The following is a 26,531-nucleotide window of genomic DNA, read 5'->3' as shown; positions in this document are numbered from 1 at the left end:
TTGCATGCAAATGGTGGGACCTGGAAAGGATCATCCTGAGTGAGCTGTCCCAGAAGCAGAAAGACACACACGGTATATACTCACTCATATTAGACATATAACATAGAATAAACCTACTAAAATCTGTACATCTAAAGAAACTAATCAAGAGAGAAAACCTTGACTGAATTCAGTTTTTAAATCCTGATTTATCTTTCTTCTTTTTCTTTCATTCAGATATGGATTTATATTTTCTTGGGCATTGTTATACTACTGAAGTTCAAAGAAGCATTTCTTCTTGTCTTCTTTAAATTTCTTGAATCCTTTTCTTAAATTTACGGTTATTTTTAAATGCTTTACATTCTGGAGCTTGTCTGCATAGATTTCACTAGAGAACACTTGCATAATACTAGTAGGTTTTATGGGAGACACAGTCACTCATGGTTTTGTTGTCCCTGCTTTTGTTTTGTTACTGTTGGTTTTGTTGTTGTTGTACCTGATTTGACCTAGACATGTGAACTTGTTTTTTTGTTTCTTTGTCTGATATGATAATCTGCTCTTCCTGAGATTGGGTCAGTGGCAAGAAATGAGTCACCTAAAGTGTGTTAGGTTACAGTGATGGGTGTACTAAGTTAAGCATAGGGAATTCACAAATAAAGATATTGAAGGGCCACGTGTCAGGATCAAGGCCTGTGACTGCGTATATTCGAGTGTTTTGAAAGCAAAGATAAAGGGAAGAAGCTACTTACCCAGGAAAAGTAGCTCACATATAAAAGGTATACAGGCCACATGTCTGGAACTAACTAGGCTTATGGTTTTTTCATGTGACAGATGGTTGGGAAAAGCTGAAAAAAGGATGATACAACTTACCCAAGAAAGGTAGACACTACACAAAGAGTGTGAGCCCTTGGTGGTCTGAAACTGGGACTGTATGTTTGCAGATCAAAAAATAAATTCTAAGAGATGCTATTGATTACAGTTCTACAATGAAGATTTTTAAAAACTTTTCATTGAAAAAATCTTTAAACTGAAATATTTTCATTTCAATATTATTTTTAGGTGGAAGTGAATCTTCCTGGGATAAAGATAAGATAAAATCTCCATTTGCTGCTCCTGGACCTCAACATGGAATTGCTCATGCAGCACTGGCTGGCCAGCCAGGCCTTAAGGGTGCTCCTACCCTCAATCCGCTTCAGCAGAATCGCATGCTAAACAATCGTATGTATACTTTGCTGACAAAAAAATAGATTGTGATAAATAATAATTGCCACGGACCGGCCCAGTCGGGCTCCCGGCGTCCACGGGAGAACAAGGCTTCGGACGGGAAGACACGGTTTCGGCAAAGAATTGACAGACAGAGACACCTTGATGGTTTTGACTCTGCTGCAACTTTACTGAAATCAAGCTAGTATTTTTATAATGATTTCACAAAAGGCACCTTAAAATTGGCATACTTCCCAGAACATTTAGACTTTTACCAAGAATACGAAGTTTACATTTTAATTCAAAATGTAGTCAAACATAAAGCAGTGCCCACAAGAAATCTTGGCCTAAAAACTTTTTGATCAGAGCAAACAAAGAAAAAGAAACCTCAAATTTCGTTATTGCTAACCAGTGAAGAGGAAAGTCAGGAGCTAAGTCAGATGCCTGCCAAAGTCTTTCTCTGTATCAAAATATAACTACACCTTTGTTAACCATCCTCCCATATGTCCTGCTAAAGATTTATAATCTTCCTTAGAAACAAGGCACTGAAGGGAGGGGAAACTCCCGCCAGCTGTACTTCTCATGCTACTTTTTCTTAAAAAGGAGCCTATTATTTTTTTACTATTCTTAATGCCTACTAATACTAAATCTAATTCATTACTTTTCTTAAACTTATTATTTTTATTAAAGCCTTTAACAATCTACTAATAATAAATTTCTTTATAAAATTAGTTGTGCTGTTTCAGGAGTCACAGAGGAAGATCAAAGAATTCATTATTCCAGCCCCAGAGCCACAACTGAAAAAGTGTAGAAATCTCAGAACACGTCTCTTTTCCAAGTGGGATGAGTTTGCCAGGGACCTTCCAGGGAGCGAATTTCCAGAGAAAGCGTATCCCCCGCCCTGTAGCTTATGCTACTATGGCGACGCTGGTGTAGGTGTAGCAAATAATAATTGATAAAATGCAAAAAATACAATACAAAACTGTCTATATATCTTGTAATGGCAAAATTTAGTTTATTTCTCTTAAACAAGGTATAACATTGTTTAAAACCATGCTGAGAAGTAAAGAGTGACTTCTTTGAAAATATGAAATTCATATCATACAGGCAACAGGAGAAGTAAAATAGCAGAGTAAAATGGAAGTATTTTAGAATGTGTGAGCCTTTTAAACAGAATAGCAAAGAAAGTAGAAAAGGACTTAGATTTCAAATTTATTTTATTTTTACAAAATTATATAATTATGTTACTTTAGAGAAATAACCAAGAGTAGCCAAGTCTTGGTTTCTACACCTACAAGTTAGCAGTGGAAATACACTTACTTCAGGTTATTCTGGGTGTTACAAATTGACAAAGGTAAAGACATTAACAATTAGTTGCATAAATAATTTCTATGTAAATTATAATCATTAATAGTTCCTAGAATATGAATACATATGATTTTTACACATTTCAGTTTATATGATATTTACAAGGACTTAAAATACTCTTAAATCTTGATGCAAAATAGATCTTGCATTAGTTTGATGGATAAAATACTGTATTTCTTGAAAACAAGAATTCCTGGAGAATAATTCCATTATTCCTCTTTCTTGGAGTTTTAGTCCTCCTCTAAACCCTGGGTTGAAGCAAGAGAATTTTGAAAAAGTTCCATCTCATAATATATCATCACAAGAATAAGGGCATTTTATAATATGTTTGTTATAACAGAAAGTTGCAAAAGCTTCAAGTACTATGTATTAAGAATTCCCTATACATCTGGGGTACAGAAACATGAATACCAGAAGAAAGGAGAAAAATTGAATACCAGACATTTCACACTTAACACTGTCTAACTAAAATCCTGTTCAACCTAAAACAATTCCCTAAAGACATAGGGTTTTTGCCCTTATGCACGTGATAAATCAAGCAAACAGTAAAGACAGTTCATGAAAAAAAATGCTTGAAATATTTACCAAGGATTCATATCTCAGTACTTGTCATGAGATCTTGAGAACATACAACTTCATCACATGACGAAGCTGAGCAGAGTAGTGGGTCTATAATCTGAGCATCCCATGGGATGGGACCAGAAGCACATGAATTCCTGAATATCTTCTTAAACAAGTGTAATGGAATCAGTGAGTTCTAGATTCAGTGAAAAATCATGCTTCAAAAATTGAGTTTGAGAGATGTTGAGGAAGGCAGAATATTTTAACCTCAAGCCTCAAAATATATATGCAAACACATCTGCACATAAACACACACACACACACACACAAAAAAAAACAAATTAAAATGCAGTCTAAACAGACAAAGGAAACAACAACAGTAAATTCGGATATAACAGGTATTTAGACTTATCCACTGACAATTTAAATTACTGGTGAATGTGCTATAATAATGGAAATGTGGCACAACATATAAAAACACAAAAGTTGTAAATTAATTAACAACCCAAAAGGAGTAAAAAGATACACTAGAAAAGAAAAACAGCCCAGTAACATTATGAATAGTTTTTATTGAAACTCATGTAGTCTGTGAACCTAAAATTAGTCAACATAAAATTTTCAATTGAAACAAGAGTTTATCCAAATCTTAAATTTTTCCACAAAGTAGACACAGAAGAAACATTGCCCGATTTGTTTTATGAAGCCACAGTTACTGTGATACCCAAACCACATAAAGACCCATTTTATAGAGGATTATAGACCGATTTTTCTTATGAAAAAAGAAATAAAAAATCTAAGTAAAATACAAACTAAATCTAAGAACACAACAAAGATCTTCCATTGTGATAATGTAGGCTTTATCCCAGAGACACAAGGGCATAGTTTAACATACATAAATCAATAAATGTAAACAACCATATAAACAAACTGATAGAAAAAAAACCTACATGATCATCTCATTAAATTTATAAATGTGTTTGACAAAATACAATGCCACATCATGATAAAAGTCCCAGAGAGATTGGGGATACAAAGGACATGTCTGAAAATAATTTAGCAGTATGCAACAGATCATAGACTACATCAGCTCAAATGGAAGGAAACTGAATGCAATTCCACTGAAGTTAGGAACAAGACAACACAGTCCACTTGCTCCCAATCTATTCAGTATAGCACCTGAAGTCTCAGTAGAGCAATAAGACAACTAAAGGGGATCAAGGGGATACAAATTGTAAAAGAAGAAGTCAAAGTATCATTATTTACAAATGATATGATAGTCTACTTAAATGACCCCCAAAATTCTACCTGGGAAATTCTCCAGTTGATAAACACCTTCAGTGAAATGGCTGGATACAAGATTAATTTAAAACAAAATCAATAGCCTTTCTATATACAAATGACAAATGGACTGAGGAAGAAATAAGGTAAACAACAACCTTCACAATAACCTCAAACAATATAAAATATCTTGGGGTACTTTGTATGATGAAAACATCTAGTCTTTGAAGAACAAAATTAAAGAAGTTATCCGAAGATGGAAAGATCTCCTAGGCTCATGGATTGGTAGGATCAACATAAAATGTAGTCATTCCTACTAAAAGCAATCTATAAAGTCTCACTACAAACCCTTTAAAAATTCCAGCAGAATTGTTTTTAGATCTTGAAAAGATAATTTCAGCTTCCTATGGAAACACACACACACATAAGTACACAGACACTAAGGATGGCTAAAATAATCCTGAATAATAAACAAACTGTTGGAAGCATCACCATCCTTGAACTCAAATTGTACTACAGAGCTACAATAAAAATCAGCAACTTATTGATGCAAAAACAGACACACTGTTCAACGGAATCTAAATGAAAACCCAGACATTACTATACATACTTTTGGACACCTGATTTTTGATAAACAAGAAAAAATAAAGACAGTTTCTTTAATAAAAGCTGCTGCTTAAATTGGATAGCCACATGTAGAAGAATCCAAATAGATCCATACTTATCACCCTAAACAAAATTCAACTTCAAATGGATCAGTGATATCAACATAAAACTAGATAGAATAAATCTGATAGAAAAGAAAGTGGAGAAAAGTCCTGAACTCACTGGCACAGGAAAGACATTTTTAGACCGAACACTCTTAACAAAGTCACTGAGATTCCCAATTAATAAATGGATCTCATGAAATTGATAAGCACACAGCCAAGGATATTTTCATTCAGAAAAAATGCCAAACTACAGAATGAAAAATGATTTTTAACAACTCCAAATCCTATAGAGAACTACTATTCAAACGAATGAAAAAAAAAAAAACAAAGAACTAGATATCAAAGAAACAAATAACACAATGGAAAATGGGATACAGATCTAAACAGAGAATTCTCAAAAGAGGAAAGTTAAATGTCTGTGTGATAATTAAAGAAATGTTCAACAACATCAGCCAAAACGGAGAAACAAATCAAAACTACTTTGTGATTTTATCTTACACCTTTCTGAATAGCTAAGATAAATAACACAAGTGACAGTTCACAATGAAAAGGATTTGGAGCAAGGAGAACAAACACTCATTCTTTGATGGTGGGAGCGCAACTTTTAAAACCACTATGGAAGTCAACGTAGTGATTCTTCAGGAAGTTTAGAGTAGATCTACATCAAGTCCCAGCTATATCACTCTTGAGCATGTACTAAAACAATGCTTCATCCTACCTCAAAGACACTTGCTTAACCATCTATATTGCTATTCTCTATAGAATAGTCATAAACTAGAAACTTGGTGTCTCTCAACAGATGGATTGACAAGGAAAATGTTATATATTATACAACAGAATATTAGGCATTTAAAGAAGTGAAATTGTGAAATTCAAAGGTAAATGAATAGAACTCGAATCCAGAAAGAATAACATGGTGTGTATTCATTCACCTATATGTGAATATTAGCTCTTAAGGCAGTGATAACAAAGCTATAACACATGTAATTATAAAGGATAGATATAAAGCACTAGGGGGTAGGAGGCACAGTTAGATTTTCCCAGGGAACTGATATGATATTTAGGAGTGGATAAGGGTAAGGTTGGGGATAGAATGAGAAGATTAAGTAAGGAGAGAAATGGAAGAGAATATTAGGGAGGGAAGAGGAAACAGTTTAAAGGGCCATTAAATGGTAGTATGAAACCCTAATACATTAGAAGCTTCCAAAAATACATACATACGTGAAGGTGGTCAAAATGAAAATTCTAAATAAATGTGAAGCAAGAGTCTCAACTGGATATCTCTTGTCACCAAATGATGCTTCCAGGACCAGATTCAGTTACATCTAATTAAGTTGTTAGCCAAAGAATTCCATTAGAATCTCCAGATAATCCAGACTGTTGCCAGGACTATAGATTGCTCTCCCCAAATGAATGACAAAGCATTATTACTAAAGACAAGAAGTTGATCTGGTGCCTACAGAAAACCTTCACCCCTATATGTTAGTATCTTTGGTATGGGAAGGTAGGTACTTTACAAGTTATCAAAAGAGAAACAAACATCAACCCAGACACATAAAACCTTTGATTTACAATGATGACCGCTCTGCAATATATGCTAAGGCAATGATGGTACAAAATGTGAGTAACCAACCACCAATTTGAATTAAATCCCACTGCACAAAACGGAACCCATACCTGACAGTACTCAGGTAACCAAAAATGTGATACTAAATAGCCTGCCAACTGAGTGTAAAACCAAATACCACTGGTCTAGACAACACAACAAAAATTCATAGCAAAAAAAATAACTTCTAGTGGCATTCTGATATACTCATATATGTGAATACTCAGCCATCATCAGAGAAGCTTCATTCTTATAGCAGATGGAACCAAACATAGACCTATAGGCAATATTATGCAGATGATGAGAAACCTTAGAACACTCAGCTGATATATCAAATACAGCTGATACATCAAATACTCCCACTCAGGGCTCAGGGTACCCTGGGGAAAAGGAAGCAGAGATAGTGTACTTTGCACATTTATTTTTTTCACATTTATGTTTTATGGCTTAGAATTTGGTGTTTTTATGGGATGCCCAAGTCACTCTCTGAGTCTATATATGTTTCTTGGGGATTTTTTGGACTCTTTTTTATGTTTGTTTCATCTATTGTAATTTATTAATTTTATTTTTATATTACATATATTATTAAAAAGTCCCAAATGAAAAAGAAAAGTCATGGAATAGTTACAAGAGATGTAGAATTATGAAAATGGTAATATTTAAGAAAAAGTAAACAAACATATATGGAAAATTATTTGAATTGTTAGTGATTGTTGCCATTCTAATTGTGTGATTTTGAGAGAGTGGAACCTAAAAATGAACTAGACTAAAGACTCATGTAATAGCCTACTTTATTCAGGGCATCAGACAATTTATATTTTGAGGGTTAGGGAAAGTCATATGTGCAAAGTTAACTTTACTTCAACTTGTATACACTTACAAAGGCAAGACCACATTAGTTTAGCCTGTATTTGGTCAAGAGGACAAGTTGTGCTTGGTAACAGCTTTAAGAACAATAATGGGTTAGGTAATTGGTAATCTAAAATAAATTCACTCATATTCATTACAGTTGGAAGCAGTACAAAAATGCATTCCAAGAACAACACATATTATGAAGGAACAGAGTTTACAAGGCTTTTTTTTTACTTAAAGTTTTCTCACAAGCTCTCAGAAATGTCACACTGATTCACGCATTCATACATGTTTGAACAAGTAACATTTCTTCTAAAATCAATGAGAGAGAAAGAAAACATGTAAAGGTATATAAAAATGCACTTATATGTTAAGTGCCAAAGCATTCTACAACTCTGAATATCATTCAAACTGCAGAAAATCAGGACAGAGAAAATTCAAGAAGATGACAGAAGAAATGGAAGTATTTCCTTGCCTAAAAGCAAGCTAAGAAATACATTGAATTATTCTCCCAAAACTAGGTAACATGGAGTTCAGTGAGCTATTAAAGTATTGAAAGAGTAAGCAATAATATAAAATTCAGTAGGTGAACAATTATAATTCTCTCATGAAAGTGAATGAATGTAAAGTTATGGCCACAGACCTGACATGCAAGAAATGCAGGGTGGACAGTAATTCAGAAAGAAGAAAATGATACAAGCTGGAACATTCTGAAATCAGAAAAACATGACATAAATAATGCTCTTATTCATTTTAAATTTAAATTTATTTTTTATAACTTATTCAGTTTACATTCTGATTTTAATCACCTCCCTCATCTCTTCCTGGTTCCAACCTCCCTCCCTTTACCCCCTCATTCTCCTACACTATTGCTCAGAAAGGAGAATTCCTCTTTCTCTACCATCTCATCCAAGCCTACCATGTCTTCTCAGGACTGCATTCACCTTCCTTTATGGCCTGGCAAATTGACCCTCACCAGGGGGGAGTGATCAAAGAATAGGCAACACAGTCCATGTGAGAGACAGACGCTGCTTCCCTTACCAGGGAACCAACATGAAAACTGAGCTGCCATGGGCTACATCTGTGCAGGGGTTCTAGGTTCTCTTCATGCATGGTCCTTGATTGGTGCATCAGTCGTTACAGGACCCCATGGGTACTGATTTGTTGGCTCTGTTGGTATCATTGTGGAGTACCTGTTCCTGCCAGGTCTTTCTATCTCCCTCTTCTTCCATAAGATTCCCTACACTCTGCCCAAAGTTTGAGTCTCAATATCTACTTCCATACCGTGCTGGGTAGAGTCTTTCAGAGGCGCTCTGTGGAAGGCTCCTGTCCTGTTCCCTATCTTCTCCTACTTTTGATGTCTATCCTGTTTGTCCTTCTGAATAAGAATTAAGCCTTTTCCCTAGGATCCTCATTGTGATTTAGCTTCTTTAGGACTATATATTTTAGTATGTTTATCCTATATTATATGACTAATATCGACTTATAAGTGAATGTACACCATGTGTGTCTTCCTGCTCTGGGTTACCTCACTCAGAATAATCTTTGTTAGTTTCTTCCAATTGCCTGCAAATTTCATGATTTCCTTGTTTTTAATTGCTGATGGTATTGCATTGTATACATGTACCACAATCCCAGTATCTATTTATTGGTTGAGGGACATCTAGATTGTTTCCACATTCTGGATATTATGAATAAAGCTGCTTTGAACATAGTTGAGCAAATGTCCTTTTTATATCGTTGAACATCTTACGTATATATACCCAGGAGTGGTATAGCTGGATCTTTTTTCTTTATAATATTTAATATTAATTACAGTTTACTTATTTTGTGTACCAGCTGTAGCCTCCTCCCTCATTCCCTCCCAATCCCACCCTCCCTCCTTCATCTCCTCCCTGCCCCTTTCCAAGTCCACTTATAGGGGAGGTCCTCCTCCCCTTCCAACTGACTCTAGCTTATCAGGTCTCACCATGGCTGGCTGCTATGTCCTCTTCTGTGGCCTGGTAAGGCTGCTGGACCTTGAAGTATCCCTATTCCTAATTTTCTGAGAAAGCTTCAGATTGAAAGCAGTTGTAGATTTCATTGCAACCAGTAATGGAGGAGGGTTCCCCTTTCTCCACATCCTATCCAGCATGTGGTTTTACTTGAGTTTTTGATCTTAGCTATTCTGATGGGTGTAAGTAAGATCTCAGGGTATTTTTATGTGCATTTCCCTGATGACTAAGGACTTTGACCATTTCTTTAAGCGTTTCTTTGCCATCAGATATTCCTCTATTGAGAATTCACTGTTTAGCTCTCTGTCACATTTTTTCATTATTCCTTTTGTAACATTTTTGTTTTTTATTTTTTATTAATTACAGTTTATTCACTTTGTATCCCAGCTGTAGTACCTTCCCTCATTTCCTTCCAATCCCACCCTGTCTCCCTCATGTCCTCCCATGCCCCTCCTCATGTCCACTGATAGGGGAGGTCCTCTTCCCCTTCCCTGTGACTAGCCTATTAAGTCTCCTAAGGACTGGCTGTACTGTCTTTCTCTGTGGGCATGTAAGGCTGCTTAACCCTCAGAGAAAGGTGATCAAAGCTCCAACCACTGAATTCATGTCAGAGACAGTCCTAGGGAACTATCTTGGCGACTGAGCTGCCAAGGGCTACATCTGTGCAGGCGTTCTATATCCATGGATGGTCCTGGGTTGGAGTATCAGTCTCCAAAAACTTCCCTGTGCCCAGATATTTTGGTTCTATTGCTCTGCTTGTGGAGCTCCTGTTCCCTCCATGTCTTTCTATTCCCTTTTCTTTCATAAGATCCCCTGCACTCTGCCCAAAGTTTGGCTATGAGTCTCAGCACCTGCTTTGATACCCTGCTATGTAGAGTATTTCAGAGGACCTCTGTGGTAGGCTACTGTCTTGTTCCATGTTTTTGAACTCTTCTGATGTCTTTCCGTTTGCCTATCTGAGTGTGGATTGATCATATTATCCAGGGTCCTCATTCTTGCCCAGCTTCCTTAGATGTACAGATTTTAGTATGTTTGTTCTATATTATAGGTTTAATATCCACTTATAAGTGAATATATACCATGTGTGTCTTTCTGTTTCTGGGATACCTCAGTTAGTATGATCTTTTCTAGTTCCAACCATTTTGCCTGCAAATTTCATGGTTTCTTTCTTTTTAATTACTGAATGGTGTTCCATTGTGTAAATGTACCACAATTTCTGTATTGATTCCCCAGTTGAGGGACATCTGGTTTGTTTCCAGATTCTAGGTATTACGAATAAAGCTGCTGCAAACATGGTTGAGCAAATGTCCCTTGTTTACTTGAGCATATTTTGGATATATGCCTAGGAGTAGTATAGCTGGATCTTGAGAAAGCACTATTCCTAATTGTCTGAGAAAGTGCCAGATTGATTTCCAAAATGGTTGTACAAGTTTACATTCCCACCAGCAATGGAGGGGGATTCACCTATCTCACCTCCTCTCCAGCATGTGTTGTTACTTGAGTTGTTGATCTTAGTCATTCTAATGGGTGAAAGGTGGAACCTCAGGGTCTTTTTGATTTACATTCTCCTGATGACTAAGGGCACTGAGTGTCTGTAACCCACTTTTTAATTGGATTAATTGGTTTGTTGGTGTTTAACATCTTGAGTTCTTTATATATTCTGGATATTAACCCTCTGTCAAATGGATGGATGGTGAAGATCTTTTACCAATATGTAGGCTGTAGCTTTGTTCAGATGACAGTGTTCTTGTCTTTACAGGAGCTTTTTCAGTTTTATGAGGTCCAATTTATTGATTGTTAATCTTAGAGCCTGTGTTATTGTTGTTCTCTTCAGGAAGTTTAATGCTTTGTCAATGAGTTTAAGGCTCTTCCCCACATTTTCTTCTAATAGATTTAGAATGTCTAGTTTTATGTTGAGGTATTTGATCCACGTTGACTTGACTTTAATGCAGGGTGATAAATATGGATATTTTTGTATTTTTCAACATGTAGAGTTCCAGTTAGACCAGTATCATTCTTTGAAGATGCTGTTTTTTTTTCTAGTATATGTTTTTGTTTTTTTGTCAAAAATCAAGTATCCATAGGTGTGTGTGAGTTTATTTGTGGATCTTCTATTTGATTCCATTGATCCACCAGTCTGTATTTATGACAGTAGCATGCCATTTTTATTACTGTTACTCTATAGTGCCCTTTGAGGTCACAGATGGAGACACCACCAGATCTTGTACTGTACAGGATTGTTTTACCAGTTCTGGGTTGTTTTGTTTTTCCATATGAAATTAAGAGGTATTCTTTACAAAGTGGTTGTTTAACTTTACATTCCCACCAGCAATGGAGTAAGGTTCCCCTTTCTCTACATCATCTCCAGCATGCATTGTTTCTTGAGTTTTTATCTTATCCATTCAGATGGGTGTAAGGTGAAATCGCAGTTTAGTTTTGATTTGCATTTCCCTGATGACTAAGGACATTGAGCATTTCTTTAAGCATTTCTCTGCACTTCAGTATTCTTCAGTTGAGAATTCTCTGTTTAGCTCTATATCCCATTTTTTAATTGGATTACTTGAAAAACTCTACCCAACAGTGTATCAAAAGCAGATGCTGAATAACCAAACTTTGGGCAGAGTGCAGCAAATCTTATGAAAGAAGGGGGAGATAGTTAAGACCTGGAGGGGCCAGTAGCTCCAGAAGCAGAGCAATAGAACCAAAAAATCTGGGCACAGGGTTCTGTTCTGAGTCTGATACTCCAACCAAGTATCATTCATGGATATAACCTAGAACCCCTGCTAGGATGTAGCCCATGGCAGCACAGTATGAAAGTGGGTACCCTAGTAAGGGAAACAGGGACCGTCTCTGACATGAACTCAGTGGCTGGCTGTTTGTTCACCTCCCCCTGATCAGGGAACATCCTTGTCAGGCCACAGAGGAAGACAATGCAGCCAGTCCTGATGAGACCTTATAGGAATTGAGGGATGGAGTGTTTGATTGGGTGGGAATGAGAAAAGGGGCTACAGCTGGTATAAAAAGTAAATAAACTGTAATTAATATAAAAATTTATAAAAGCATTTTCCTTCAAATTCTGTAAAGAATTGTGTTGGTATTTTGATGGGGATTGCATTGAATCTGTAGATTCCTTTTTGTAGAATAGCCATTTTTACTATGTTAATTGTAACTTATCAATGAGAGTGGGATATCTTTCCAGATTCTGATTTCTTATTCAATTTCTTTTTTCAGAGACTTGAATTTTCTCCATACAGGTCTTTCACATGCTTGGTTAGAGTCACACCAAGGTGCTTTATGTTATTTGTGACTATTGTGAAGGGTGTTGTTTCTAAAGGAATGTTCATAACACCATGTGCCTTCATAAAAAAAGTTGAGACATCTCATACATGCAACTTAATTGCACATCTGAAAATACTAGAATGAAAAAGAAGCTGACACACCCAAGATGAATAGACATCTGTAAATAATAAAACTCAGGGCTGAAATAAATAAATTAGAAAAAAATAGAATAATTCAGAGACTCAGCAAAACCAAGGGTTGGTTCTTTGAGAAAATCAACAAGATAGATTTACCCTTAGCCAAACTAACTAAAAGAGAGAGGGCACTGTCCAAATCAACAAAATCAGCAATGAAAATAGGGACATAACAACAGACCCTGAGGAAATTCAAAGAATCATTAGTTCCAACTTTAAAAGCAGATAACATATTTCAAAAACATATTTTGAAAATATAAATGAAATAAATAATTTTCTTGATAGATTACATTTACCAAATCTTAATCAAGATCAGGTAATAAATTAAATAGCCCTATATCCCCTAAGAAAATAGAAGCATTCATCAAAACTCTCACCTGTTCCCCAAAGGCCCAAGGCCAGACAGTTTCAGCACAGAATCCTACCAGACCTTCAAAGAAGAGCCAATACGAATACTCTTTAAACTATTCCACAAAATAGAAATAAAAGTAACATTACCAACCTCATTCTATGAGGCCACAGTCACGTTGATACCTAAACTGCACAAAGACCCTACAAAGAAAGTGAACTTCAGATCAATTTCACTTATGAATGTTGACACAAAAATACTCAGCAAAATACTTGCAAACAGCATCCAAGAACACATCAAAGATATCATCCACCATGATCAAGTAGGCTTCATTTCAGGTATGCAGGGGTGGGTGAATATACAGAAATCCATCAATATAATCCACCATGTAAACAAACTGAAAAAAAACCTACATGATTATCTCTTTAAATGACGAAAAACTATTTGACAAAACTGAACACTTGTTTGGGTTTAACATCTTGGACATATCTGGGATACAAAGCACATATGCAAACATAGTAAAGGCAATATAAAGCAAGCTTATAGCCAACATCAAACTAAATGGAGAGAAACTTAAATCAATCCCTCTGAAATCAGGGACAAATTAAGGATCCCCACTCTATCTTTATCTCTTCAACATAGTTCTTAAGTCCTAGCTAAAGCAATAAGAAAACTAAAGGAGATCAAGGGGATACAAATCTGATTGTATGTAGTCAAAGTATCACTATTAGCAGATGATATGATAGTATACATAAGTGAATCCAAACATTCTACCAGAGAGATCCTTCAGCTGATCAACCCCGTCAGCAAAGTGGCTGGATACAAAATTAAGTAAAAAAAAATAAAAAATAAAAAATCAGAAACCCTCCTGTACACAAAAGACAAAGAAGCTGAGAAAGAATTTAGGGAAAGTTTTCTTATTCTTAGTGTACCATAATAGGCTGATCATAAACAAAGCCAATTACATGATTAACCCTTGTAGGTGAGTGAAATAAATTACACTAGGAGAGAAGATTTGAAAATACTCTTTTATATGGCATTTGTACTGTCCATATATTTAGGTAGGAATATTTCCAACTACATTTAATGAGTTCCAAATATATATGAAAACTGACCAAAATGTAGGAAAACTAACAGCAGCCATAAAATATTACAAACAACAAAGATATTAAGAAAGAGTAACAAAAGAAGAAACAAAAACATATATCCTAAAAGAAATTTTAAATATGAATGTAGATATATATAGTAATCACAAGAAAAAGAGTAATGGCTACCATGCAGTAGTAATCAAAAAAACCTGGAATAACTACATGTATTTGCAAATTCAGAGCAATAAAATAAAGTTATCAATTTCTTTTAAAATTCCATAACTTACCTATTCTTGCACTGAATAACTGTTAAATTATTTAAAAGAAAATGATAACTTAAAGGGAATGAATGAGTCTACTTTCAGATCCTTTGTCACCTACCTAAAATTAATTGATATATCTAGAAGGGTATAATTGAACTGAGCAACACAATTTAATGACTGAATTCAATACACATTTTAAATTACTTTCTCCAATAACAGAATAATACATATTCTTAAATTCACACAGGACAGCACCAAGATAAACTCAATATGGGACATAAAATTCACATTAACAAATTTAAAGAAATAGATTCTTATTAAAATGCATCATTAAGAAAACTGTCTATTGCATGTAAACAGCCACTTATATAGTGGAATTCTACTTAATTATTGTGTTACTTAATACTTCATCATCATAGATTAAAATGTATTATTAGGGAGGTATATAAATAAATGAATATGGAAATAATTTAGTATGACTGACAAGTAATTTCTACTTTATGAGTTTCTACATATATGAGAGATCATGTGATCTTTATGTGTCTAGTTTATTTCAATTAGAATAATATTCTTCAGAATTATATGAATTTGAAAAGATGAATAGGTGAATGCTGTTGACCACATTCAATACTTCACTATAATGCCACTTTGTACTCATAATTAATACAATTGTTTTTATCTATCAATTTATATTTAAATAATTCAATCTCAGAAACGATAACTTCCTATAGATTGTTGTGGATTACATAAAAATGTATTATAAAGAACTTGTCAATTGAAATTAATACTTATTTTAACTATTCATTGGAGGAATAAAAATAAATGCAATATAGTAGGGAAGGCCATTTTGAAGTCATTGTTGTTAACCTTGTGCTGATAATAACTTAATAATTCCATGGAAAAAATCTATTATAGTTAAAACATTGCTGTGGTAAATTGCTCCTAAAATATATTTAAATGTTGAACACTATAACCCAACATGGATACGGAATTTTAATAAGTCTTATCCAGCATATAATCATAAGGAATACAAAAACATTTTCTTTCTTGATTTTCACGTATAATTTAAATTTCTAGGAATCTTTTAGCCCTTCTACAGCTATGATGATTCTATTTCATGGCTGTCTGCAACAGAAATATTGGGAACAAGTGTATTTATTATTTAAGAAGTTTCTTTAATTTTATATTTTATTTTTATTAATTATAGTTTATTCACTTTGTATCCCAGCTGTAGACCTGTCCCCCATATCCTACCAATCCCACCCTCTCTCTTATGCCCCTCCTCCAGTTCAATGATAGGAAAGGTCCTTCTCCTCTTTTATCTGACCCTATTCTATCAGGTCTAATAAGGACTGGCTTCATTTTCTTCTTCTGTGGACTGGTAAGGATGCTCACCCCTCAGGTGGAGGTGATCCAAGAGCCAGCTCATGAGTTCATGTCAGAGATGGGCCCTGTTCCTAATATTGAGGAACCCTCAGAAAAGACCACTGTGCCCAGATTTTTTTTGGTTCTGTTGCTCTCCTTTAGTGCTCCTGTCCACTCCAGGTCTTCCTATCTCCCCTTTCTTTCATAAGATTCCCTAAATTCTGCAAAAAGTTTGGCTATGAATCTCTGTATGTATTTTGATACCCTGATGGGTAGAGTCTTTCAGAGGCCCTTTCTCATAGGCTCCCGGCCTGTTCCCTGTTTTCTCCCTCTTCTGAAGTCCATCTCATTTGCCTTTCTGGATGAAGACTGAACATCTTACCCCGGTTCCTCCTTCTTGATTAGCTTCATTAGGTGTACAGATTTTAGTATGATTATCCTATATTATAAGTTTAATATCAACTTATAAGTGAGTATAAAACATGTGTGTCTTCTTGCTTCTGGGATACCTCACTCAGGATGATAATTTCTAGATGCCACCATTTGCCTGCAAATTTCATGATTTCTTTGTTATTAATTGCTGAGTGGTGTCCATTGTGTAAATGTACCACAATTTCTGTATCCATTCCTCAACTGAGGGACATCTGGGTTGTTTTCAGGTTCTGGATATTTTCTGGCTATTACAAATAAAGCTGCTAAGAACATGGTTGAGCAAATGTTCTTGTTGTGTACTTGAGCATATTTTGTATATATGTCTAGGAGTGGTATAGCTGAATCCTGAGGTAACAAGAAAAAGACTACATGATAATCTATAGATGCTGAAAAAGCATTTGATAAAATCCAACATTCATTTATGTTGTAAGTCCTGGAGAGATCAGGGATACAAGGCACTTAACAAAACATAGTAAAGGCAATATGCATCAAGCCTATAGCCAACATCAAACTAAATGGAGAGAAACTTAAATCAATACCAGTGAAATCAGGGACAAGGCAAGGCTGCCCACTCTCTCCATACCTTTTATAGTACTTGAAGTCCTTGTTGGAGCAATTAGACAATTAAAGGGGATCAAAGGGATTCAGTTCTGAAAGGAAGAAGTCAAAGTATCAGTATTTGCAAATACGATAGTATACAGGAGTGACCCAAAATCCCACCAAGGAATTTCTACAGCTGATAAACACCTTCAGCCAAGTGGCTAGATAAAAAATCAACTCAAAAAAAAAAAAAGTCAGTAGCCCTCCTTTATACAAACTGCAAAAGGGCTGAGAAAGAAATTAAGGAAACAAAACCCTTCACAATAACCACAAAGGACTTAAAGTACCTTGGTGTCACTCAAACCAAACAAGTCAAAAATTTCTATGAAAAAAAAAAAAAACTTTCAGTCTCTGAAGAAAGAAATAGAAGATATTAGAAGATGGAAATATCTCCCATGCTCATGGCTTGGCAGGATTAACAAAGTAAAAATGGCCATCTTACCAAAAACAATCTACAGATTCAATGCAATTCCCATCACATTACCAACATAATTCTTTACAATAAAGAAAAAATTCAGTCAGAATAGCTAAGATCAAAAACTCGAGTGACAGGAGGGGCCAAGATGGCAGCACCGGGAGAACACCTTGTCTGAGAAGCAGGACAACACTCTCCGTGCAGCGACCAAGAAACTGAACTCTGGGCACTAAAACAACAGCTGTCGTGTTTCCCAGGTGAGGGGAGGCTCTCACAGCGTGGGAATTGGTCAGGTCCACTCTCGGCTGCCCAGCCAGAACCCGGAAGAGAACCTGGCTAACACAGGCTTTGGGTCTCCGGTATGGTGCCACAAGCCTGCTTGTCCCGATCACTTCCCCAGGCTGATCGGGTGGGCACAAGGGTGCCTGAGGCTGAAAGTCCCAGTCGCAAAAAAAAAAAAAAAAAAAAAACCCACGGGGAAGGAAAGTTGCCAGACTGGTCACAGGTCACCCAGTCTTTCCCTGGAAGGTCTTTCCAACCACGGGTACCTGCCGCCATCACAATTGAGCTCCCGCCTCACACGGATTGCAGCTGTGCACCCAGCTCAAAATCCCTACTCCCTCTTCAGAGGAGGCAGGAGGTGTCCAGCAGAATCTGCCACAGACCACATTGTCTGTACCCCAACCCGAGATCTGGGCTGAGAAAACCCAATCCTTTCGGGCACTCCCCCAAACGCTGCCATAACCCTGCCGCAGCAGAGCAGAAGGATAAAGAGGGGCACAACAGCTTCACAGTGCCAGAACGCCAGTGCAGCCGGCTGGGCTGCTCCTAGCAAACAAACTACAGCTCCGGATCTGGGACTGTGGTCATTTTACACGTCCTGAGATTATCCTGGGTCCAGTGCAATAAGGTCTAGCAGCAAGTTCTATCACCGGAGGCCCCCCCCCCATGACCCCTGGCACAGAAACGCCGACTCAGGGCTCAGGATCCAACTGAGAAACCCCAACCCCTGCTGGCACTCCCCTGAGAGCACCTCCATAAGCTTGCCCTAGCAGAGGGGAAGGACAGAGAGGCAGCCTGCCAAGGACACAGCACCCTCTCTCCTGCTCACCCAGTGGCCCCTAGCAGAGAAACCCAAGCGCTGGATCTGAGAACACTCAACCCTACCCGGTACTCTCTTGGAATCAGCAAACATAGATTCTACCGCTAGGCTGTTTCTGGCAGAGAGATCTGGGCCGGGGATCTGGGATTGAGTACACTCATCCTAACTCTTTCCCGCGCCACCCAGGGACCAGTCAACACAACCCCTCCTGGCAGAGGGAAAGGACAAAGAGGCAGCACACAGGAAAGGTGGACACCGAGTCCTGTGGCCACAGTGTCACAGAGCTGACTGTTAGCCTACCCGTGCACTTCCGCAGCAGGACCAAAACAGAGAGTAGTGAGCAAGGGGAACACCTGTGCATTCCAACTGGTCCTGCAAGAGAGTGAGTGAGCCTTCTAGGGAGAGATTGCACCACACCCAGGGCCTCTCCACAGAAGCAACCAGACGAGATCCCTGCCACCCACACTCCTAGTGTGGGCATCATAGGGATTCTTGGGATAGCAACCCCAACATTGAAGCCTCTGCCTTGTGGGTCCACCAAGGTAATCCAGGCAAACAATCCCTGGATCTCAGTCAGAACTGAGTAAAATGGCTTGCAGGCCACTGCAATAGTCAGAGAATCTGCGCATGCACACTGAGCCCGCTAAAAGTGCACGCGAATAGCGCCAGTGTCACATTCCTTAGTTAGGCAAAACTGAAAACACAGTTCACACTCCGAAAGCAGTGAACCTCTCTCATCTTCCTGAAAAAACAGTCCAGAAAACAAAAAGAAACGATCATAGCCCAAACTACAATCTCGAGGAACAACCAGTGAGGATTATAAATAACCAGATGGCTAGAGGCAGACATAAGAACACTCCCAACAAAAATCAGGACATAATGACCTCACCAGCAACCCCACAAAACAATGGACACTTTAATTCACTAGATATACAAGAAAACGACCTCAAAACTATGTTTCTCCAGCTATTAGAGGCTCATAAAGATGAAATGAACAAAGCCCTCAGAGAAATAACCAAAGAAATCGAGACTAACCAAGAGGAAACAAAATGTGCTCTCAGAGAAGTGACCACGAAAATTGAGGCAAACAGAGAAGAAATGCACAAAGCTCTCAAAGAAATGTCCACACAAATGAAGGCAAATAAAGAAGAAATAAACAAAGTTCTCATAGAAATACAGGCAATTATACCCAAAGAAGTAGAGGCACAATTAGTGATACATAGAGAGGAAACGAACAAAAAAATAGAAGCTATCATTGAAAAGCAGGAGTCCACATTCAAACAGATGAAGGAAATGGTGCAAGACATAAAAAAAAATTAGAATCAATAAAGAAAACACAAATAGAGAAAAACCAGGAGCTGGAGAACATAGAGAAAGATCAGGAACTACAAAGGTAAACATCACCAACAGAATACAAGAAATGGAAGAAAGAATCTCAGGAGCCGAAGATACACTTGCGGAAATTGACATGTCTCTCAAAGAAAAAATAAAATCAGAAAAGTTCCAAACACAAAACATCCAAGAAATCAAGACAACCATGAAAAGACAAAATCTAAGAATAATAGGAGTAGAAGAAAAAGGAGACATTAGGCTCAAAGGTCCGGAAAATATTTTCAAAAAAATTATAGAAGAAAACTTTCCCAACTTAAAGAAGGAGATGGCCATAAACATACAAGAGGCTTACAGAACACCAAGTAGACTAGACCAGAAAAGAAATTCTTCATGTCACATCTTAGTCAAAACACTGAACCTACAAAACAAAGAAAAAATTCTAAAAGCAGCAAGGGAAAAAGCCAAGTAACATATGAAGGTAGAAGGTAGACCTATCAGAATCACACCAGATTTCTCAACAGAAACTATCAAAGCCAGAAGGGTCTGGAAAGAAATCATACACTCCTTAAGGGACCACAGATTCCAACCCAGACTACTATACCCAGCAAAACTTTTAATCAACATAGAGGGAGAATCCAAGATATTCCAAGACAAAACCAAATTTAAACAATATCTACATAGTAACCCAGCTCTACAGAAGTTACTAGAAGGGAAACTCAAAACCAAAGAAAACAACTACATCAAAGGAAACAGAGGAAATAGATAACTGCACAAACAAAAAAACAAAAGAAAACAAGCAATGAAACTCAGTGACACCACCAACAGCACATCTAAAGTAAGTAACAATTGTTGGTAATTAGTTTCTATCAACATCAATGGACTCAACTCCCCAATTAAAAGACACAGACTAACAGAATGGTTGCGGAAACAGGATCCATCATTCTGTTGCATCCAAGAAGCAAACCTATGCAACAAAGATAAACACTACCTCAGAGTAAAGGGCTGGAAAAATGTCTTTCAAGCAAATGGTTCCAGAAAACAAGTGGGAGTAGCCATCCTAATGTCTAATAAAATAGACTTTCAACCCAAGTTAATCAAAAAAGATAAGGACAACCACTATATTCTCATCAAAGGAAAAATCCACCAAGAGGACATCACAATTTTTAATATCTATGCCCCAAATACAAGAGCACCTACATTCTTAAATGAAACAATATTAAAGCTTAAATCAAACATTGATCGTAAAACCCTAATAGTGGGAGACTTCAACACTCCACTCTCACCAAGGGACAGATCAACTAGACAGAAAACAAATAGGGAAATAAAAAGACTTACAAAGACCCTAAATCAAATGGACCTAATAGACGTCTACAGAACTTTTCATCCAAACTCAAAAGAGTATAACTTCTTTTCAGCACCGCATGGGACCTTCTCCAAAATAAACCATATAGTTGGTCATAAAGCAAGCCTCAACAGATACAAAAAGATTGAAATAATCCCTTGTATTCTATCTGACCACCATGGACTTAAGCTGGACCTCAACAACAACAGAAATAACAAACAGCCTACATGCACATGGAAACTGAATAACTTGTTACTCAACGACAGCTGGGTTAAGGAAGAAATAAAGAAAGAAATTAAAGACTTCCTAGAATTCAATGAAAATGAAGGCAGAACATACCCAAATTTATGGGACACATTGAAAGCAGTGCTCAGGGGAAAATTTATAGCACTAAGTGCCTGCAAGAAGAAATTTGTAACAGCACATACAAACAACTTAATGGCCCAACTGAAAACCCTAGAAAAAAAAAGAAGCAGATACACCCAAGAGGAGCAGAAGGCTGGAAAAAATCAAACTCAGGGCTGAAATCAATCAATTAGAAACAAATAAAACTATTCAAAGAATCAAAGAAACAAAAAGCTGGTTCTTTGAGAAAATCAACAAGATAGACAAACCCTTAGCCAAACTAACTAAAAAGCAGAGAGAATCTATCCAAATCAACAAAATCAGAGATGAAAAGGGTGACATAACTACAGACACAGAGGAAATTCAAACAATCATTAGGCCATACTACAAAAGCCTACATGCCACAAAATTTGAAAACCTAAATGAAATGGACAATTTTCTTGATAGATTCCATCTTCCAACATTAAGTCAAGATCAGGTAGAAAGCCTGAACAGCCCTATATCCCCCAAGGAAATTGAAGCAGTCATTCATAGTCTCCCCTCCAAAAAAAACCCTGGGCCAGATTGTTTCAGCTTGGAATTCTACCAGAACTTCAAAAAAGTTCTCATACCAATTCTCCTCAAACTATTCCACAAAATAGAAACAGAAGGTACATTACCAAACTCATTCTATGAAGCTACACTCACCCTGATACCTAAACCACACAAAGACCCAACAAAAAAAGAGAACTTCAGACCTATCTCTCTTATGAACATTGACACAAAAATACTCAATAAAAAACTTGCAAACCGAATCCAAGAACACATCAAAGATATCATCCACCAGGACCAAGTAGGCTTCATCCCAGGCATGCAAGGGTGGTTCAACATACGGAGATCCATCAATGTAATCCACCACATAAACAAACTGAAGGAGAAAAACCACATGATCATCTCCTTAGATGCCGAAAAAGCATTTGACAAAGTCCAACACCCATTCATGTTTAAAGTCTTGGAGAGATCAGGAATACAAGTCACATATAAAAACATAGTAAAGGCAATATACAGCAAGCCTATAGCCAACATCAAACTCAATGGAGAGAAACTTAAATCAATCCCACGGAAATCAGGGACAAGACAAGGCTGCCCACTCTCTCCCTACCTCTTCAACATAGTATTTGAAGTCCTAGCCAGAGCAATAAGACAACTAAAGGAGATCAAGGGTATACAAATCGGAAAGGAAGAGGTCAAAGTGTCACTATTTGCAGATGATATGATAGTATATCTGAGCGACCCCAAAAATTCAACCAGAGAACTCCTCCAGCTGATAAACACCTTCAGCAAAGTGGCAGGATACAAAATCAACTCAAAAAAAATCAGAAGCCCTCCTGTATACCAAAGACAAAAGGGCCAAGAAAGAAATTAGGAAAACAACACCCTTCACAATAGCCACTAATAACATAAAGTACCTTGGGGTGACACTAACCAAGCAAGTTAAAGACCTGTTTGAGAAAAACTTCAAGTCTCTGAAGAAAGAAATCGAAGATCTCAGAAGATGGAAAGATCTCCCGTGCTGATGGATTGGTAGGATTAACATTCTGAAAATGGCCATCCTGCCAAAAGCAATCTACAGATTCAATGGAATTCCCATCAAAATACCAACTCAATTCCTTACAGACCTTGAAAAAAAGATTCTCAGCTTCATATGGAGAAACAAAATACCCAGAATCTCCAAAAACCATCCTGTACAACAACAGATCATCTGGAGGTATCTCTATCCCCAATCTCAAGTTGTACTACAGAGCAATAGTAATAAAAACTGCATGGTATTGGCATAAAAACAGAAAGGAGGATCAATGGAACCGCATAGAAGACCCAGAAATAAACCCACACACCTATGAATACTAGATTTTTGACAAAGAAGCCAAAACCATTCAATGGAAAAAAGACAGCATCTTCAACAAATGGTGCTGGTCCAACTGGATGTCCACATGCAGAAAAATGAAAATAGATCTATATTTATCACCCTGCACAAAACTAAAGTCCAAGTGGATCAAAGACCTCAACATAAAACCAGATACTCTAAATCTGTTAGAATAAAAAGTGGGGAACAGCCTAGAACTCATTGGCACAGGAGACAACTTCCTGAACAGAACACCAACAGCACAGGCTCTAAGAGCAACAATCAATAAATGGGACCTCATGAAACTGAAAAGCTTCTGTAAAGCAAAGGACACTGTCATCAAAACAAAACGCCTGCCTACAGATTGGGAAAGAATCTTCACTAACCGTTTATCTGACAGAGGACTAATATCTAGTATATACAAAGAACTAAAGAAGCTGAAAAGCAGCAAACCAAGTAATCCAATTAAAAAATGGGGAACAGAGCTAAACAGAGAATTCTCGACAGAGGAATGTGGAATGGAAGAGAAACACTTAAAGAAATGCTCATCCTCATTAGCCATCAGGGAAATGCAAATCAAAATGACCCTGAGATATCACCTTACACCCATCAGAATGGCCAAGATGAAAAACTCAAGGGACAACACATGCTGGAGAGGTTGTGGAGAAAGGGGAACCCTCCTCCACTGCTGGTGGGAATGTAAACTGATACAACCACTCTGGAAATCTATTTGGCGCTTTCTAAGACAATTAAGAATAGTGCTTCCTCAAGACCCAGCTATACCACTGCTAGGTATATACCCAAAGTTTGCTCAAGTACACAAAAGGGATATTTGCTCAACCATGTTTATAGCAGCTTTATTTGTAATAGCCAGAACCTGGAAACAACCCAGATGTTCATCAACGGAGAAATGGGTACAGAAATTGTGGCATTTTTACACAATGGAATACTACTCAGCAATCAAAAAGGAGGAAATCATGAAATTTGCAGGCAAATGGTGGGATCTAGAAAAGATCATCCTGAGTGAAATATCCCAGAAGGAGAAAGACAAACATGGTATATACTCACTTATATAGACCTATAAGATATGATAAACATAATGAAATCTATACACCTAAAAAAGATAATCAAGAGAGCGGACATGGGGTAAGATGATCAATCCTTGTTTAGAAAGACAGATGGGATGTGCATTGAACATATGACAGGAGTCTACAGATTGCATTTGAAAGACTCTAACTAGCAGTGTTTTCAAAGCAAAGACTCATGACCAAACTTTTGGCAGAGTACAGGGAATCATAAGAAAGAAGGGGAGTTAGTCTGATGAGGAAAGGAGAGGAGCTCAAGGACCAAATATATCTGGGCACAGGGTCTTTTCTGAGACTGACATGCAACCAAGGACCATGTATGGATATAACCTAGAACCTCTGCTCAGATGTAGCCTGTGGTAGCTCAGTAACCAATTGGTTTCCCATAGTGAGGGGAACAAGGACTATTTCTAACAGGAACTCAATGACTGGCTCTTTGGCCTCCCCACCCCCCAAGGGAGGAGCAGTCCTGTTAGGCCACAGAGGAGAGCTTTGCAGCCAGTCCTGAAGATACCTGATAAAACAGGATCAGATGAATGGGGAGGAGGTCCCCCCTATCAGTGGACTTGGCAAGGGGCATGATGGAGATGAGAGAGGGAGGGAGGGACTGGGAGGGAATGAGGGATCGGGACATGGCTGGGATACAGAGTTAATAAAATGTAACTGATAAGAAAAAAATAAAATTAAAAAAAAAACAAGAGTTGAAGACTGTGTAGAAGTTAGGGAGAGTTTAGGAGTTGGAAGGGTAGGAGCTGTTATTTTTATTCCTATCACATATTCCTCTTGTAAATTATGTAAATATTAAAAATTGTGAGAAATTGGTATATTCCCAAAAAAAAAAAAAAAAAACTGGAGTGACAACACATACTGGAGAGGATGTGGAGAAAGAGGAACCCTCCTCCATTGCAGCTGGGAATGTAAACTTTTACAACCACTTTGGAAATCAATCTGGTGCTTTCTCAGACAATTAGGAATAGTGCTACCTCAAGATCCAGCGATTTAGGAAGGTTTTAAAATTCCAATGGTCACTTACATGTTGTAAGAACCTACAATCTGAACTTGTGTTTTACTATCTTTATGCTCCCAGCGTACTTTCTGACAGCTTTAAATCAACCATCATAATTGAATTCAGAAGACAGATTTCAAATAACTGCACTTTTTCCTTTCAGCTTCTCGTTAAGTTGTAGTTTATTTTAAAATTTTATGTGAAACACACATATTCACAGAGTGGAAGAAACTATATTCTAAATAATATGTTTGATGGTATTACTACTAATAATCTTTTGCTAAATTAGATATCAGTGTCTTCTGAAAGTACACCTTGTTCCATTTTTGTTAATACATGTGAAGAAAAAAATCCTAATAAGTAGGATCAATATGAGTACTCTACATAATAACATTTCCATAGCCTATAGAAAACTGTAAAAAGTAAATAATACTATTTTGGAACATATGTTAAGGGATCCTGGTTTTTGAGCTCTTCCAAAATAGGAAGACACTGTAAAAGAAAAAAAAAATTAAAATACTTTTTAAAATGTTAAAATTCACCTGGTTAATCTAACTTTATTTTACATCTGCTTAAAGATAATTCTGAACTCTGACAACTTGATAATCAATAAGTATATAACTATTTTAGTTTGCAACATTTTACCTAATGACATGTCTGACCACAACATGTAGAATAGGTAATAGTTGAGAGTTATTCTTTCAGATATCAAAAACACATGAAAATTATTTCAACTTGTATCAGAAAGCATTGGATTCCTGGTAATATTAAACAATATTAATGTTTGCTATTAGAATAGAAGTCATGTTGTTATTTTAGCATAATACTTACTCTATTAAAAAGATTTAAAATTAGTTATAAGCATTTCTTCTGTTGAAGGAATGTGTTTGATAATGTGAAT

General features: G+C 36.9%; 1 protein-coding gene across 1 annotated transcript in view; it reads left to right on the top strand.

Moving 5' to 3' along the window:
- Positions 1-26,531, top strand: part of Dach2 (dachshund family transcription factor 2) — a 743,535-nt gene that overhangs the window by 554,576 nt on the left and 162,428 nt on the right. Inside the window, exon 5 of the mRNA XM_055598244.1 lies at positions 1,039-1,197. Within this exon, the coding sequence (XP_055454219.1) occupies positions 1,039-1,197 (159 nt within the window). The remainder of the gene's footprint in view (positions 1-1,038; positions 1,198-26,531) is intronic.

This window comes from Psammomys obesus, unplaced genomic scaffold, assembly GCF_907164565.1.
Source record: "Psammomys obesus unplaced genomic scaffold, mPsaObe1.curated_primary_1811, whole genome shotgun sequence".
NCBI classification, from domain to species: Eukaryota; Metazoa; Chordata; class Mammalia; order Rodentia; family Muridae; genus Psammomys; species Psammomys obesus.
This window is presented reverse-complemented; position numbering and strand designations above follow the sequence as displayed.